This window comes from Centroberyx affinis, unplaced genomic scaffold, assembly GCF_046629955.1.
Source record: "Centroberyx affinis isolate AG114_WGS23_722 - 3 ecotype Tasmania unplaced genomic scaffold, CSIRO-AGI_Caff_v1 ptg000776l_1, whole genome shotgun sequence".
Taxonomy (NCBI): Eukaryota; Metazoa; Chordata; class Actinopteri; order Beryciformes; family Berycidae; genus Centroberyx; species Centroberyx affinis.
The window spans coordinates 51,598-69,583 of NW_027279384.1; the positions used below are offsets into that span (position 1 = coordinate 51,598).

Below are 17,986 nucleotides of genomic sequence, written 5' to 3' on the forward strand. Positions count from 1 at the left end.
AAAAGTAATGTTATTACTTCACATGGGAGCAGTAATTTTTTACATTACTTTTCCGGTAAACCCCCCAGAATAGGAGATTGCAACTTCAGCAAGTCAAGTCAAGTTTATTTGTATAGCCCTTATTCACAGTTACATGGGGCGCTATCTCACTGATGGTATAATCCTCAAGTAGTCAATCAGCGCCTTCTGCAGTATACAGTAGGGGGTACAGTCAGTTTGGACATACACAGTACAACAAAGGCTTGATCAAAATCCTACAGTCACTTACTGTTGAATACATCCCTACATGCTTGCCAGCACTGCTGCCAAGCAGAACAATCAGCATAACTCAACTTTAAATGATCAGGGAAACCAAATTACATTGATGGCCAATGTTGTCATCCTATTCAAATAAAAGTAAAGGGATTAGAAATGCTTCCTCTCAGAGAAAGTCAACTTTTCTGCCATTTCTCATCTAATTATGAGGAAAGCAAATCGGGTGATGAAGGTGGCACAGTTTTTGAATTATTCAGCTTGGATTTGATATTTAGAGGACGGCAATATCAAAGGTACAACTTATTTTTGGATTGTTAGCTGTAATTTTATTACCAAAATTTAAATAGTTATTTGTTCCACTTGTTACTGGGAAAAGTAATAATATTACAGTAATACATGAGCAACATTTAACCACCCAACTCTGGTTGGGGGCCCCTGAAAAATTGGGGCTCTTCCCCAGAGCATTTATGTGTGTAACCACAGAGATAACCATGCCAGTGAATTGTGTGTAATTAAAATCTTTAAAAAGAAATTCGTCTGCAGGGCTTAACAACAACGTGGCATATTGTCACTGCCCCACAGAGTATAAGAGGGAAAGAATGGGCCTAATTGGCCAATTCTATCAAGAGACATTCATTGAGTGAAATTATGAATTATGAATAAGGAAGGACTACAAGTAACTGTGACTTAAGCTCCACAGTGGCTTCCCTTTTCTTGCTGTAGTTTCAACAGATAATCTGTATGGGCTGGATTGCATCATAATGACATCATCCTTGCCTGCAATCCAAAAGGCTGCTAGAAAGACGGTTTTGATGAGAATACACTCTGCTCAGCTCTACAAGCCATCTGCATGACAGCTTCATTCTCTTCTAAATGGACCAAATGTGTTACGGCGGGGTTTCCCTTAAAGCAATTCCATTATGTAGTCAGCCCGGTCTGTTGTCCTGTGCATTTGAAGCGTGTAACACGTTGTGAGTAACAAATTAAGACAGAGAAGAAAAGTATATGGCAAATCCTGTACTACACCATACAGAATTAGACCAAAGCCAGTGGAAGCTTTGTGAGACATTGCGTGTGAAATGAGAGGGATCCGCAAGGCTTGTTATTCACAACTAGAAGACAATACGTGCAACACTGATACACAAATTACTTTGAAGTGCGTTTGTGTTAATCTTTTTTTTTTTATTTTCTCAAGCATTCAATCATGCAGTGGTGTGCTACTAACCATATTAGCGTTAGGAGGGGTCTTCTCAACAGATTCGGCGGGCAGATTAGACGGATCAAATAAAATCAGATAGTTGTGAATGGGGGTTAGCTGGTCAAGAACCTAATTAGGATGCAGATTTGAGGGGACTTCCAAGGGGGAACTGGAGGGTGAACAGTAGGGGAAATGATGAAGTACAATGACGCAACACATAGATGGAGGGTGAATAGAATACTATGTGGAACACAGAGAGGCTGCAATTATATCGATGATGGGGCCTTCCCCATCAAGTGAGACTATTCTGGTTGCAAATGCACCCAAAATTGAAATAATGCAACCTGTAAATTTGGGCGCACTGGTGTGTCTACAAATTATTGTGGTGCGATGTGAATAACTTCTGTAGATCGACCATGGCAACTCCTCTCCTCAAACACCAACCTAATTTTATTTACCTCAAAGCTGTTTTTCAGTCGGCTCAAATTAAATCCCCTTCTTGAGGCCTCCTCTCACAAGAAACAAGTGCCATCCATTGGTCATCCATTTAAGCTGCATGTTGTTACTGTACAAGATAACTTTGACAAGTTTGTCCAGTTATACACCATGGCCTGTCATTGATTATTATGCACAGAGCAAAGTGCAGAGAATTACAGTATATGCAAAGGAGAAATACTTTGTTTCCACACTAGGGCTCTCCAGCACTTTGCACAAATTATCTAACATGACACTGCACACCTCTTCAAACTATTCTAAATGCACACAGTCTGAAGGGATTTTGAGTGGCTTCAGTCAAGTCAAATTTGCAAAATTCACAAAAACTCTCCCTGGAGACTTCTGTGTAGTTCCACGGTTGTAGTGCACAATGAGAGGTGCATGTGTAAAAATGAAGCGCTGCTATGCTACTTACAGTCAGTGAAGGTGGGAATTGTGCTCTTTGTGTGCACAGACACGCTCATGCATGATTTCCCATGATTTCTTTGGCATATACACATGAACACATCAGCTCAAGAGGAGTGTCTAGTAAACTGGACAGACTGTTTACACTCAGACACACAGAGAAATGCAATAGGAAAATAAACAGGTATGAACAAATGCAGGAGCAGTTAGGGACCCATATACACATAGACACACATGCTCATGTGCACACGCTCAGTCATCTCTCTCTCTCTCTCTCTCTCTCTCTCTCTCTCTCTCTCTCTCTCTCTCTCTCTCTCTCTCTCTCTCTCTCTCTCTCTCTCTCTCTCTCTCTCTCTCTCTCTCTCTCTCTCTCTCTCTCTCTCTCTCTCTTCCTTCCAGTCAGCCAAGAGTGTAGACAGACATGGTTGGAAGCTGTACAAATATAATCTGATATATAAATAGCCCGACCAGGACACATGCACGCACGCACACACACATACACATGCTAGGGAACAAACATTTTTTTGACTCTCTACCTTAACTCACCGAGACAGCCGGCAATGCAGCTGATATATTTACCTGGTGTGTCATGGCGCAGAAGGGATTTAGGAAGCCAAACAAAAAATTAGTCAGGAATACTCACTAAGTGGAGAGTATAGGGGAGAGGGGGGGGATTAATGAGGGATAGCTGGGCTTTGATAATGCTGACGTTTTGAGCCGGCGTGTGCTCCCTGAAAGCCCTTTGTTTAGCCCATATTGCCAGCCGCCATCTGTTATGATCCAGTTGCCAGATTGCCTGGAGCAACATCATCAATCCCCCTCTTTCAGCTTTTGATCTGTAAAAGTAAAAAGCAGCTATTCCTGACTCTGTACTCACCAAGTCAAAACGCAGTATCTGTTATGATGGATTGTGACTCGTGGATGACCCCAAGGGCTCTCTGTTGTCATGTTGGCCACTTCCTACTCCTCACAGGGAGTAATGACCTCTCCTTGCCTCAGTGCATCTCCAAAATAGACCGCCACACACATGGCTGTGGAGGAGAGGACAACCCGGCAGTGACGCTTAAGTGACAGATTTCACTGTGCATGTACAGCTGCATTTGGTATCCGGGTTCACCGTAGTGTTTTCATTTAGAAAAAGGTCCCTTTCACGTCATATTGGTCATCTTCATTGCTAAAATGTCAAACTCATAAGTGGAAATCATTTTTGAAAACAAAATCCATTTTGCCAAACATTTAACAGAAAATGATGCTCCCGATGACTTGAGACAGCTTTGACAAAGGTCACTGACCACTGGTAAACACTTCACGTTCATCATGTCAGCCTTGCGTGAACCGCAAACAGTCCGCTCAGCAGCACCACGTGGCCGAGTATGCTGTATGAGCACTGTCTTATCCAGTTCACTTTAAATGTCAAAGCAGCGATATTTGAAATTAGTAGTGAGTTTACACCACAGGGCTGTATCACGCAGGATCAGAGATGTTACGCTGACACCTCTAAACTAACACACCACAGCTTGGCTCACCCATGTTAGAAAAATAGGAGTCAAGACTCTAGTGTGTGATGGCATCAAATGAACTGTCTCATTGACAGTAAAGAGGAGACTGATATTGTAGGCCTTGTTGCAATGTGAAGGGTAATATTCCAGGGAGATATATACAGCACATATACAAGCTATATCTGTTTTAAGATGGATTTTCCCCTAACAGCTTTTCTCCTCTCTCTATTCCTTCCTTCCTTCCCTTCATTCCTTCATTGAATTCAATCCACCCATCCCTCTCACCTCCCTCTGTTCCTCTCTTCCGACATTTCATCCCTGTCTCCCTCGGCCAGGCCGGGCCAGTCTGCACGGCAAGTCCTCCCTGCGGATAGAGAAGGTGCGTTCGGACGACCAGGGCTGGTATGAGTGCAAGGTGTTGATGCTGGAGCAGCAGTATGACACCTTCCACAACGGCAGCTGGGTGCATCTAACCGTCAACGGTAAGGACCGTGAGCATGCAGTCGTTCAAATGGCTCAAGACAGACAACAGACTTGTGTAAAGATGCACTTACAAGATGCAGAAGATGCTAAAACACTGGTGTAGAAACACACACACACACACACACATATACGCTATGGTTAGACTGGTATATCGGTTTGTTGATATATCAGGTTGATATTGGCCTTTTAGTAGAAATACCTGCCTGTCAGTATCAAGGCTCTGATATGATGGATATGATGCAGTTTGTTTGATCACATATTTATTGTATAATTGATCACTGGTTGTCTATGCAAAAACCTTTGATTCTAATGCAACATTTTGATCAAATTCCACAGAGGTATTATTATTATTATTACAACATTACAACAACAGAAATGAAAGTGAAAGTGAATACGTGTTATTTTGGGGATTGTTTTTGGCATGCAAATTGTCAAATTTAAACTCAAAGAACAAAGCACAAATTATGCCTATTTTTCAATGGCTTCAATCCAAAAAATAGTGATACTGGTATTGCCCTTCAAAATCCCACAGCAGTTGAACCCTGATACACACACACACATACACACACACACACACGCACACGCACACGCACACACACACTTATACATATACAGTAACCCGAAGGTCACAGGTTCAATCTCCACCACAGCCACGTGCTGTGTCAAAGTGTCCTTGAGCAAGACACTGCACCCCTAACTGCTGCCTCACTGAAAGCCACTCTGGAGAAGAGCGCCGGTTAAACACCCAAAATGTAAAAAATGTACCGAACACAAGCACAAAACACTCATGGGACTTAAGTCTGTCACAGAAGCACACACTAAGAATATCCTCGCACTCACTCGGCAGCTCAAGCATTCATCGAGTCACTTAATCAGACAACATACAGTGACGCTTGTTGCCGTGGTAACAGACACACCAGACACGGTCCCGTACCCCCCCCCCCCCCCCCTCCAAACCCCCGCCCCACCCCCCTCGCGGTCACAGCACATTAGCTCAGTTTCATCAGTGTTGTTCTTGTTCTGTTTGACTTCGCCTCGCGCCTCCTCCCTCTCCCGGCTCTGGAGAAACGCCAAGTGCCTTAAAGGCCTCGGGCAGCGTCCTCTGCCTCTTTTCTGTTTTCTCCATCTCTGCCTATCTGTCTGTCTCCCTGTCTGTCGCCTCTCCGCCGTCCCTTAGTAGTCTGGTTGCCACTTCAGACACAACTTTCAGCACTTTATCCGTTAAAACAGCGCTAATAGAAGCTAGTGGCACAGGCATAACAGGTCAATTTCGTCTGTCGATGGGGTGTTGTACAGGACACAGCCGACTGGTCCGCTAATTGTCCCAAACTATTGAATTCAATTTTGGTCAGGGATGTGGTTAAAAAAAAAAGAAAACTGATTTTATTGTTGACTGTGAAAGGACTAATATGAGACTCTCAGTCATTCAATCTAGTGAGGCGGTGAAAAGCCTGTCCGAAGCTTATGAAATATAAAATATGTATTTAGACATATTCCCAAATACTTTATACATATAGTACTTTCAGACATATTGAATCAACAGATGGCAAACTGCTAAGGTGAACAAGAGGGTCTGAGTTATCAATCTAGTTGTGAAACATGATCCTGCTGCAGAGCTTCAAGAATGAGATGTACATCTTTATCTTCGATTTGTCCTCCCTGTTGATTTCCCCCAAAACAAAGTTGCACAGCCCACTGTTCATGCTTCTATTGACAAGGAAATGAGTTTCGGTGATGAGCAAGTGGTAAAATCTGATAAACTCTCATCCGAATTTGCAGCTGAGTTTGTCGTGTTTCAGTTTTTCACTAAGAAGAGAAAGGCAAAGCAGGGATGGAAGGGCAACCTGAGAACGAACTCTTGAGAATGCAGTGGTACAGTGCCATTTAAAATGCAATTAAAGTGCAATGCTCATTCTGAAAATAGTAGAACATGTGACTATGTGTTACATTTCTCAATTAAACTCAATTAAACTTAGATTACAGAAATTATACTTTTATCTTTTTATAGTGTTTAATGTGAACAAGTAAACAGGTATGCTGCAGTCTTGCCTGTCAAGCCACCCACCCCTGCCTCCCACACACACAATTCCAAGCTACCGATGATTTCTTGACAATTGCCAAGTAATTATCACTGGCCTAGAATTTGGAGCTATCATAAAGAAATGATTTCTGTCTGTTCGGCAGAAAATACGGGACTTGAAGGTTGTAGATAACACATAACTACCACGAACCAACCGATGCAATGTTGTACGTCCTTAGATGATGTAGCTGGACCAACTGCATGACTCCCACCGTCCCAGAGAAGACCTACTACTTAACCATTACATGTCACCCGAAAAAACGGCCGTTGATTACGTGATTCTCTCAGCACGCACGTTCTGAAGCCTGGCTAATATTCCGAAGGAGCGTCTTGCGCTTGACAGAATCCTCAAGGTTCGGGGCCTTGGCGCATACTGATGCCGGATGAAGTTCGAGGCAGTGCTTCTATTTATAGTCCCCCATTCGCAATCCACCTCTCCTTATCATTGTCAAACATTGGGGGTTGTCAGCGATTAGTCTGAGCACTTTAGCCGTCAGCGTCGCTGGCATTGAGGAAGTAAGTGATGCATAGATTGTGGGAGAGAGTGCTATACCACGCTCCTGCTTCTCCCCTACGAACTGACACTTCTGCTTCGTTCCTGTGAACTTTTATCGCCCGCAAACTCCTTCCTGCCGGAGTGTGAGTTTGCTAGAAGGAAGGAGGAAAAGAGGACGGGCTGGTGAGAATGATGTCATTATTGCTGATTATAAAGTTGTAGGTCAAAGTGAAAGGCGTTGCTTAGGGAATGCAGCTGGAATGTTGTAGTGCCCGCTAGCTAATAATCTAGTATCTCACAGAATGCTTAGCCCAGTGCTATAGGTATGGCCTAAGATTTTCTAGGTGGTTCCTATAGACGTGAAATGCAAAGGAGTGGACCGTTTTGCTGAATCGACACATACAGCTGCATGCTTTACCCACTGTGAATGAAGAGCATCGTTCAAAATCCTCGCAGTACAATGGGCAGTTTCCCAGTTTCTGCCTCCCTGGGATGTTACTGTCCACTTTTATTTTATTCTTTCCTTCTAAGGTGATTTAGACTCCCGCTGTTGCCCCTTTCTCCCACACAGTTCAGGCCCCTCTCCAATGTGAGGTGATGCCAAGGAAGCAAGGTTCAGATCTCCCAGGGTTAGTCTTCAACCGCTCCCCCTAAAATAGCTCCAACACCCCCTCCCGCTTCCCATCCCTCTATTCTGCAGCAGACCTCTGCAGTGCCTGTAAGCTGCACAACAGCCCTTCCAATCCCTCTCTCTCTCTCTCTCCCTCGCTTTCTTTCTCTCTCCCTCTTTTTCTTGGTGTCGCTTTCTTTCCGTCTCCTTCTGTTCCCTTTCTGTCCCTCTGCCTTTCTCCCTGTCACTCCACTTCTTTACTTCTTCCCTTCTGTCTTTCTCTCTGTTTTTTGTCTCTCTCTCATCCTCCGTTTGGCACTCATGTGCACACACACGTAACACACGCACATGCACACACACGCACACGCACACGCAGCACTCTCTGTGTTCCTCTCCCTCTTTCTCGGCACAGGTTGAGGTCTTTGAGGAAAAGGGGATAAAAATGTCATTGTGCCCCTTCCCCCGTCATGGTCTAAAAACAGAATTACACACGACCACTGGCCACTGCTCATCCCCTATAGGATTAAAGAACAGAGTCCAGAATGCAGCTCCAAAGCGCCCAAGACAAAATGCTGCATTATGCTACGAAGGACATTATACTCATCTTGAAATGTAACAACAGGATTATATTGCTTTTTAAAGAACATTTTACCCACAACTTTCCTTATTTTTGCATTTGACTTTGCTAAAAGTGAACTTCCTTGAGAGTATAAATAGCCAAATAGACCAAAATAAACACGACAGAAACATATTGTCATGGCTGTGAATATTTGAGCAGAGCAGTGTCCTCATGTCAAAAGCATCTATAGCATGGAATTAGAGAGATTTTCCTCACTGGCTATGTTTACACACATGGAGTCACCCAGCTGTTGGCGATACTCGGGTTAAGGTCTTATTTGGATTAAGCTGTTTACATGAACCTTTGATATCCTACAATTGAGTGAGCCTGTTGTATGGTATTCTTTGGAAAATGGTCGGTAATAATATAAAGTATATGTGAATTGCAGTAAGTGGGCTAAGACATGCAAAAATACTGGTATGGTTAAGGGTGGCACAGGTATTTGAATGTCTTTTATTCCAAAGTTACTGTATATATTCATAAAAAAAAAAAAAAATCTAAAACAGATGATTCTGAGCTCAAGTCCCTTCAGACATTACCAGAAACCCACAATATCTAAAGTGCATTAATAAAATGAAATATTTATTTTTTAGTTGAATTATCCAATTAAATTTAATCAGGGTCTTAGAATAGGTTTGACTGAATCAGCTCATTTTCTGTTATAGGGTCCATTAGTTTGCCTATGCATGAGACTGAGAGTGCATGCAGTCATGCAGATGCTGAGGAGATAGTGAAATATTTTCTCCATCAACAGCTCTCTTTTATCCCCCATCATGTTTGATCTTCAGAGTGTCAAAAGCTTCTTTTTTTTTTCTTCCTTCACCAGTGCTTGTGCCCCATGCAAGAAATAAGCTGCATCTGCTTCTCTCCAACAGGGGCAAATTTTGATCTGTATGAAGAGTTCCTCCAGTGCTTTTATGCTTTTTACTTAGTATATGCTGACATGAAGCAGAATTTCAGTCTCACATTTAAAACACAATAGACCAAACAATACAATACAAAACAAAAAAAAGCTAAATGTATATTGTATCAGAGAGCATCAAACACATCATAAAAACTATATTACATACCCAGCCCAGTTGTTTGAATTTTAAAGCCACATGAAACAGAAATCTGTGCTGTTTTCACTGATCGGGGTTACTCTGAGACAATCTCACGTAATAGAGTCCGAAACGGCAATAAAAATATCCTCCGTCATTACGTATTAACACGTACTCCAGTCCGCACATTGTTATTGGCTGAGGCATTCGAAGCAGTGCCCGTTCTCAGACCTTATCACTAAAGTATCAGTATCAGTCGCCTTGTTTACATTGTATTGATGCATTGGCTGCATTGGTAGCTTGACACTCCATGCTGTTACAGCTCCTTGGCTAGACTGCTGTCAAGGCCAGACCGGACGGATGATAAATTCAAATCTGTATCAGTATTCCTGTTGGTGTATCTACAGTGTCACCTTCTCGCTGCTGTCAGAGCCACTGTGGGTCACTGTGGGCTCTCTGGACAGAGAAGCAAGCACAGCAGAGTATTGGAAAGTTTATAACTGCAGCCATTGTTGTCAAGCTAGCCCACTGCGCTGCCAGTGAAAATAACTCACAACACAACTCCCCACAGCTGTTTTATGCACATGACAGCCAGAGGGCTTATTACTTTAACACATAACATGGTAATAGTTAAATTTGTTAACTTTGAATCAAAGTTATAGTTTATTTCTCTTGCAAATATTAACATAAAATTGTTGATTAAACCTTTGTATAATAGCAATGATACATTCAAAGTCATGCTATACCATAATATCTCATGGTACAGCACTCCTTCTCTATTATTGCTTAAAATAATAGTTCACTCCAAAATTCAAATTCCCCTGTAATTAATAAGTGACCCCAGCACAAAACTAGAAGCTTATCTATTGGGCCATTTGGTTTTCTTGCAGCAATAGACTTTGAATGCCTGTATAATGGCTGTTTGAACTTGATACAGGCATGCTGTGTTCGAGATTCCACTTTACACAGTGGAATCTAATGTGTTAGATAGCTGAAGGAGAAGTAAAGAGATGAGCCAGAATCAGATAAGGGGCTTACTCCTTTGATTTCATGCATCTGCCTAGTAAAACAGATCCTCCAAGAACAGTGCATCATTATTTATTTCAGTGTGACTGTGAATGACTATGAAATACTTTTAACGTAAAAATACTGCCAAATGTACTGACACTGACGCCAGTGTATGAGCAGCCTCTTTTTGCTCAACCTGTGTCACTGCAGGCCAATGAGAGTGTGTCTGGTGATACTGAGTTTATGTTGGGACAAGGGAGGGAATCACAACATCTACCTTTACCATATGCCGATCTGTCACTGTGCATCAACATAGGGGAATCAGATCAATGATTTAATGTACCATAATAACAGTATGCTTGCTGAGTAGAGTGAGCTCACAAACTCAACAAGTTTATTATTGTCACAGTAGATAAATATTTAATCATATTACCTCCTGTAGTACTTACAACAGTGAGAGAAAAGCCCCCTATCGCTGTGATGTCTCCAGCAGCAACAAACGGGTGTGATAGACACGCAGACCTGTAGACTCACAATACAAGCAACTGCTCCATCTGCAATGTCCAAGTACATTGGATATATTTGTTGATACACAATACATCCCCATTAAGGTGCCGTAGCGTGTCAGACTTTTTTCATAACAAAAAGCATGCCAATATGAACTTATCACTTTGGGTAGCACTCTTTGATGCTTCTCCAATGTGCTAATTAACACTAACGATCAGCACCTGTGTGTCAGAGAGTAACCATCCACCCACATTAAATCAGAGACAGGTGGAGTTTATCTCCGAAACCACACCGCCAATGTCACAACAGTGGAATGTTTCATCCATTTTTATCTGGAGAAAGAATTAAAGAATAATTGATCTTACTTCTAGCATTATGTGTTCATGGTGTGCCACTGAAATAATGATTTAATATTACAAATTTGCACACCTTTTTTTTTTTTTTTACAAGTAATAGGACATAAGGATGTCAATATCAATTGCTTTAGGAACATACATACATTATACATATATACATTTCCTTCCTCCTCTTCTTTCTGGAGGCGAGAACTTTGCTTTCTTTAGCGCTCTGTCAGGTCTTTAATGTGGGCCATTAATAACATGCATGATAAATAGGCAGCAGTCAGATAGCACAAACATTTCATTGGCTGTCACATATGCCACTGCTCAGAATAGGTCAGTGGTAATCTGACCCCGTTATGGTGATCACGGCCATGGTAAATTTATGAATCACGTCTCATTACCAGGCTGCACATTTGCATGCAGTTAAGTATGACTCATGATCAGTTTTAACCTGCACACACTGTACTGGCACACATGGTAAACTTGCCCCAGATCAACCTTTTTTCTGCCATTTTTGCCACATCCAAAAGCTAATTTGAGATTTTCCAAACAAATATTTAACACAAGAAACATGTTCTTGTCACAATGAGAAATAATCTACATAAACGGCAATGAAAGCCTCTAAAGATTGGAGGTGGTAGGACTAATAAAGAAGGAGAAAATAAAGAATTCTTGATGAAACTAAAGCTGTATGAGGTAAATGTAAAATTATACAGTATCCCAAACTACGGTAATACTGTGTATCGCCAAGGACGTATTTATTATTAGTTGAAAAGATATGAATGAAGGGTACTGGAGAATGTCAAGGAGCTGCTGTAATTTAGAACAGTTCAAATTCAGGTTAATTAATTAAAACTCAGTGGAGAGGAAAAAAGAGCTGACAATGCGTGTGAATGAATGTATGTGTTGTGTCAGTGGGTAATACCCTGCGCATAATGTTTGTGTTATTTGGGCACAATCAAAGCAAATCCGTCAACAGCTTTGCATTTCACATAACATTCACCCGCAAGACATCTTGCACAGTTCTTTGATATGCATCATTGTGCATAATGTGATTGAGACGCCTCTATGACTCCACTACAGAAACACCCTGACAAAGAAGTCCAGGATTTTCTTTCCTTTGCTCAAGCGTTCCATTATGTCCATGCAACATTTTCTTCTTCTCCTCTACTGTCACCTTATGTGAGTGACAGTCATTTTAAGATGGCGAGTCCTGCCTGACATTGTAAGTGGCAGCAGTATCTTATGTGTGCGAGGCCCAGTGTACACACTGCCAGTTCCCCTGACACAGCACTATTCATCAGCTGGCCTTTGACTTTCCACATCAGAAAAATGGCTTTTGGGGTCCACTGCTAAACATTTCCTGGTAGACTTAAGTTTTCTATCAAACTCCTGCCATGAAAGGTACTTCAGCCATTCTTCCTTCGGTCAGCAGATATTCCACACATATACGGTAAGGTGCTGTAATGTGGGATGAAAGGTTATCATCAAGAAAACAGCTCAGTAAGACCTAATACTCATTTTCCTCTAGCCCTGCAATGTCAAAGAGTGAGACAAGATTTTTCTTATTATTATTGAATGAAAATGTCAAAACAAATATGCCCCTGGCAGTTTTTAATAAAAAAATAAATTGTGTTCAGTTGCTTGCGGCAAGCACTGTCAATTTAGCAAACTTTTGTCAGTTTCTCAGCTCAGAGAAGACAAAGTAACCTCTGGCAATTGTTGCATTTGGTATGGAAGCTTGGGAACGCTTGGCCTCTTTACCAACCCCTGGCCCCTAGCTCACCTGCCACTCACATAGACAAAATACAAAATATTAAACAAGTAGAAATAAATTATCTATAAAAGAGGTTCTGCTGATTTCAGTCCTTTATCATTATCATCTCTATGGCATGGCAAACCATCATGTCCCCATGGAGTGTGGAATTAGCACTATGGCCTGGCTTATGATTGCAGATGGAATGACATGTTAGCGATTGAGAGGCTACAGGATTACACATGTAAGTAGATCAGCTTCAGTCCTAAGGTGATTATACAGAGAATATAAAAAAACAGGAATTATAAATGAACAAAATCTGTATTGAACTATTGACAGTCATATTGTTGTGTGTGGATGGAGTGGAGTTGGTAGGGGTGGAGTGGGGATGGGGCAGTAAGAAGGCAGGGCTTGGGTCTGTTTTGTTAGGGAGATGTGCCAATTGTCTTGTATGATGATCCCTCCTCATAATCTAGCAAGCCTCTAGGGAAAAGCGGATTTTTTGAAAAAATAAATGGTTTTGCAAAATGCGGCACACCCTGGCAAATCAGTACCTATGAACCTGAGAAGATTATTCAAAATGTTGTTTTACATACACTTAAAGTAATAATCTGTGGCTCAATGGACCAAGGAGCCTACCTATGCATTTACAGTACGTCAGTTTGAAACTGGAAGCTTTGTCAAATGTCATCCCATCTTTCCTTTCTCTCTCTACAACTATCTAACTAAAGAAGAAACGCCTTAAAATAGTTTCTCAAAGGCGCACAGAGTGTGTTGACTGATTTTTGGTAATTTTGCGGCAAAAGACGCCCAGCATAACTGCGGTGTAGTTTGAAGCGGGTTGGATTAGGGGGAACACATTATCAGCAGGTGTGTTGGGCCTAGCCTCAATCAAGACCAATCAAATCACCTCTTTTCCTTCCCTTTACAAGCTCCTCCTCCTCCCACGGTGAGTCACCAAACTACCAAACAGGCACAGGCAAGAAAAAATAACTGCGCCTGACAAGAGCCCTAAGAGTTATTTCAGTGATTTAGGCTGAACACCAGTTTTTGTCTGCTGGTTCCCGACAGATTGCCACTTTAAATTCAGAATGATCTTCGCTTAAACATCCTGATGCATTTGACATTAGTAGTCAAATTTATTCATAAAGCCATTTTTACAGCACAGGTTTGTCACAAGGTCCTTTAGGGAGCAGCAAAGGACGTGCAGATAAAAATAAAATAGAACAAAAACATCACATTGTTAAAGATGCAATATGCAACTTTATCACATTAAAATAACAATAAACAAATAAGATATATTACGTTATCAGTCTGTATCTCTGACCTTGTGTCAGCCAGAGCGCATGGAACCCATAGCATGAAGAATGCTTCAAAGTTAAAAGTTGCATATTGTAGCTTTAAAGGAAAATGTTTGATGTATTCCAGGAGTTATTTTGTAATAAAGTTTTGTGATTTACTTTTTTGATGCCCCCACTTTCCCTCAACCCTCCTCTACTTCTACTTCAGTTAGTCATTTTCTGTATTTTCGACAATGCCTCTCGACAGCCCTCAGAGAAGGTGCCTGAACTTGTTGCGTTCCAGCTGTGGGTTACACACAGGGGTTAAATTGGTATTTGGAAGGTGGAGGAACTCTTCAACGTGACCAGGGGCAGAGGGTGGGGGGTGAGGGAATAGGCGGCAAAAAAAAAAAGCTGTCAGAGTGGCAGGTACAGTGAGCTTTGGACAGATTGGACAACCCAAAATTCTATCAATTTTGGGGGCTTTACTGCTAGGAAATATGATTCAGACTCAAAATTCAATTCACAGAAATACACAGTGGAAATACAGTGTAGATGGTCATATTTCCACCACAGAAGCATATACATATATTTGATGATCAACCTACCAATGTCTTTACTGTTTTTGTTGTTGATTATTACATGTGCACTGATGATTAGGATTAGATGTATAGTAAATATTTGGGCTACTTAGACAGACAGACAAACAGACACAGATAGATAGATAGATAGATAGAAAGTTGTGGATTACTACTTTAAACTCCATTGTAGCTGCACTTGAAATATTTCAACATGATGTCCCGTCAGCTACGTTTAGCCAGTTATCCATGGGAATAAAAAATACACCACCGAACAACAAAATGAACCCAGAAATGCAAGGTTCATTGCCAATAGCTGTTTTTTTTTTTTTTTAATAACAGTGAGAAAGTGTTGTAGGGTGGATTTTACCTTTAACATATGAGGCCAGTGCTTGTGTGTGTGTGTGTGTGTGTGTGTGTGTGTGTGCATGAGCATGTACTGCAGGTGTATGCAGGCATGTACATGCACATATGAATGGATATGAGAGTAGTGGGGCAACATCGGGTAAATCCAATCGTCATGGGTCTTCCCTCTACTTCTTGATCAGGTACCTGATGGCCTGAGCGCTCCACTGTTGCTGGGTTGCACTTCTCTACCTCTCTACCTATTTTGCCTCCATTTACTCTTTTGCTTTCTTGCTATAAATCTAAATTTGTGGTCACTGGTTGTAGTTGTTACCCATGTGCAAACCAACCAGGCGGCAAAGTCAAAGCCAGGTAAAGGTTTACACACATGCATTATTGAATGGTCTCTTGGTAACTTGTTTGATTGGCCAGTCTCCTGCCGTTATGTACACTTGGCTGGTCCCTCAGAGGAGGAATGAGGACTTAATGTCAAGAGCTCTTGCCACTGTGTAACAAGCGCTTCAAGGTTTAGATGTCTTCTAGAAAAAAGCACTTTAACTTTCAGTTTAAAATATTGAACAGTGTTTGGGATGTTTCAATGCTTTTGAGTTTTTTCTGTTTCCCGACTTGCTGCTTGTGGATAATATTGCCGGTGACAGTGAAGCATAGCCCTAATCCAGCACCCTGAATTGCTATATTTAGCCACATCCACTCTGCACCATCTTTTTAAAAAATTCAAGGCAATTTAAAGTGCATTTAAACTGTCTTCTTCAAGTGGAAAAGTTGTATATTTCTGAGTTTATCATAAGGACATTACAACCAAACAAATGGCAAAGTAACATACAAGTAGGAAACTGGGGCTACTTCCATGACCCCCTTAATGAGTTTTGAGAAAATGGTATAAAAGGGGGCTTAAAATGTCTAACTTTATGTAGGCTATGTGGAGAGAAATGGTTTTAAAACAGATGATGTCCCACAATCCTATTCTATGATATAAAAATATGGTCTTTAAAATCCAAGATAACAATACATTTTTTTTCATCTAGAAAAAAAGACTAGAAGTGATATTTTAAACCATGTGATCAGAGCAGCACTGTTTTAGTATTAGCCTTTACTGTCAAATGAGTGTTTGTAAGATAAGATGTTAATTAGGGCTGCAACTAACGATTATTTTCACTGTTGATTAATCTGTTGATTATTTTCTCGATTAATCGATCAGTTGTTTGGTCTATAAAATGTTAGAAAATGGTGAAAAATGTGGATCAGTGTTTCCCAAAGCCCAAGATGACGTCCTCAAATGTCTTGTTTTGTCCACAACCCAAAGATATTCAGTTTACTGTCATAGAGGAGTAAAGAAACCAGAAAATATTCACATTTAAGAAGCTGGAATCAGAGAATTTTGACTTATTTTTCTTAAAAAATTACTCAAACCGATTAATTGATTATCAAAATAGTTGGCGATTGGTTGAAAACAAATACAGAAGAATTTTCTCTAACTTTGATCTCTGTTCTTAGTCAGATTGCACATGATGGAGGTGTTGTATTAGGCCTTTCCTGCACAATACAGACCTCAAACCTCATTTTCCAGTAAATGAACAAAGGAAATAACTAAAAGTTGGCATGCTTATACTTAAAAACCCTAAAAATCTTACCTTTGGCAAGAGTGAAACATCATTTACGCAGGCCCTTGTTTCATACTTTTTTCACAACTTTCTCCTTTCTCCCTACCCTCTGACTCCTCAGCTCCCCCCACGTTCACGGATACACCACCTCAGTACGTAGAGGCCAAGGAGGGGGGCAGCATCACTCTGACCTGCACGGCCTTCGGCAACCCCAAACCCTCTGTCCGCTGGCTGCGGGATGGCAGCCTCATGGTCAACAGTGCCAAGTACAAGGTATGCACCCAATGTCTTTTGGTGGTGTTTGTTTATTTCTGAACTGATTCCATGCTGATATCCTGCACTTGCCCTGCTGGCATTATTTAGACTTGATGGTCTCTTTTGACTGGGACTTACTGGACACATTAGACTCCATAACTTTTGGCTTATTGTGACTTGAGCTGAGGTGACTTTTTTGTCCCAACTCTGGTAAAAAAAGATTGGGTGTTGGCTTGTTTTTGACTATTTGGTGAACTTGACAACTTGTGTGCATATTTATTGAATTCAGCAGGGTAATTTGAATTATGTGTTAGTGTTACAGCTCTGCCTGCTGGGCACTTAAAACTTTGCTATGCTAAGTGCTCCACCTGTCGGGAATTTGATCAACTCCCAGTAGAATAAAATCTCAAATGTCAAAATTCACTGAATTGGCTTTAAGACTACGGCTCTTTACATGCACTTTGTCTACTATCTGCAGTTCATTTGTTCCCATAGTCTTTATTTTAAAAACTGATTAGCGCTGCACCCTACTGAACTTAATGTTTGCTTTTTGTTGTATCTTGCATACCAAAAGACTCTCTTTCTCAGTCCTTAGTATTGTCCTTTGCACTTCTTTACTTGTCTGCTAGTGACAGTGATCTTTCACAGACCGGTCTTTTCTACTGTGGTAATTATTGTAGGGGCAACAGCGCAGTGCTTAAACTGTAGTTGCAGTTGTAAACTGTCTTTCTCTACTTCCATTTCTAACCATTTTCCCCCCTCCTATCCTATTTAATAGTGTGCATAGGCATGAAGTCTTGGTAGGCATACAGACACCAAGCATGTACTGCATGAGCTTAGTTGTTTTAGTTTTTTTTTTTTTTAGGTTTTTTGTTATAATTTGTTATCAAGGAAATTGAGAAAAAAGGCGAGAGAACTGTTCCAGTGAGGAATTATAGTACTATATACAATATCTTGACTGCTGCATGCAGAAATGGAACCCGCTCACCCACACTGGATCAATTATTCAAATGACTGAGCTTTGTTCATAGAAGAGTTATCTATCTAAATTTGCCCCTTTCTCAGGCAGAAGCTTCCCCCAAGTCACTCGGCTATACTGTAGTCTCTCAGACTG

The 17,986-nt window shown here is 41.2% G+C and overlaps 1 protein-coding gene across 1 annotated transcript in view; it reads left to right on the forward strand.

Annotated features, from left to right (window-relative positions):
* Positions 1–17,986, forward strand: part of LOC139644712 (protein turtle homolog B-like) — a 105,608-nt gene that overhangs the window by 33,906 nt on the left and 53,716 nt on the right. The window contains exons 3-4 of the mRNA XM_071520171.1: positions 4,188–4,334; positions 16,739–16,890. Coding sequence (XP_071376272.1) covers positions 4,188–4,334; positions 16,739–16,890 — 299 coding nt within the window. The remainder of the gene's footprint in view (positions 1–4,187; positions 4,335–16,738; positions 16,891–17,986) is intronic.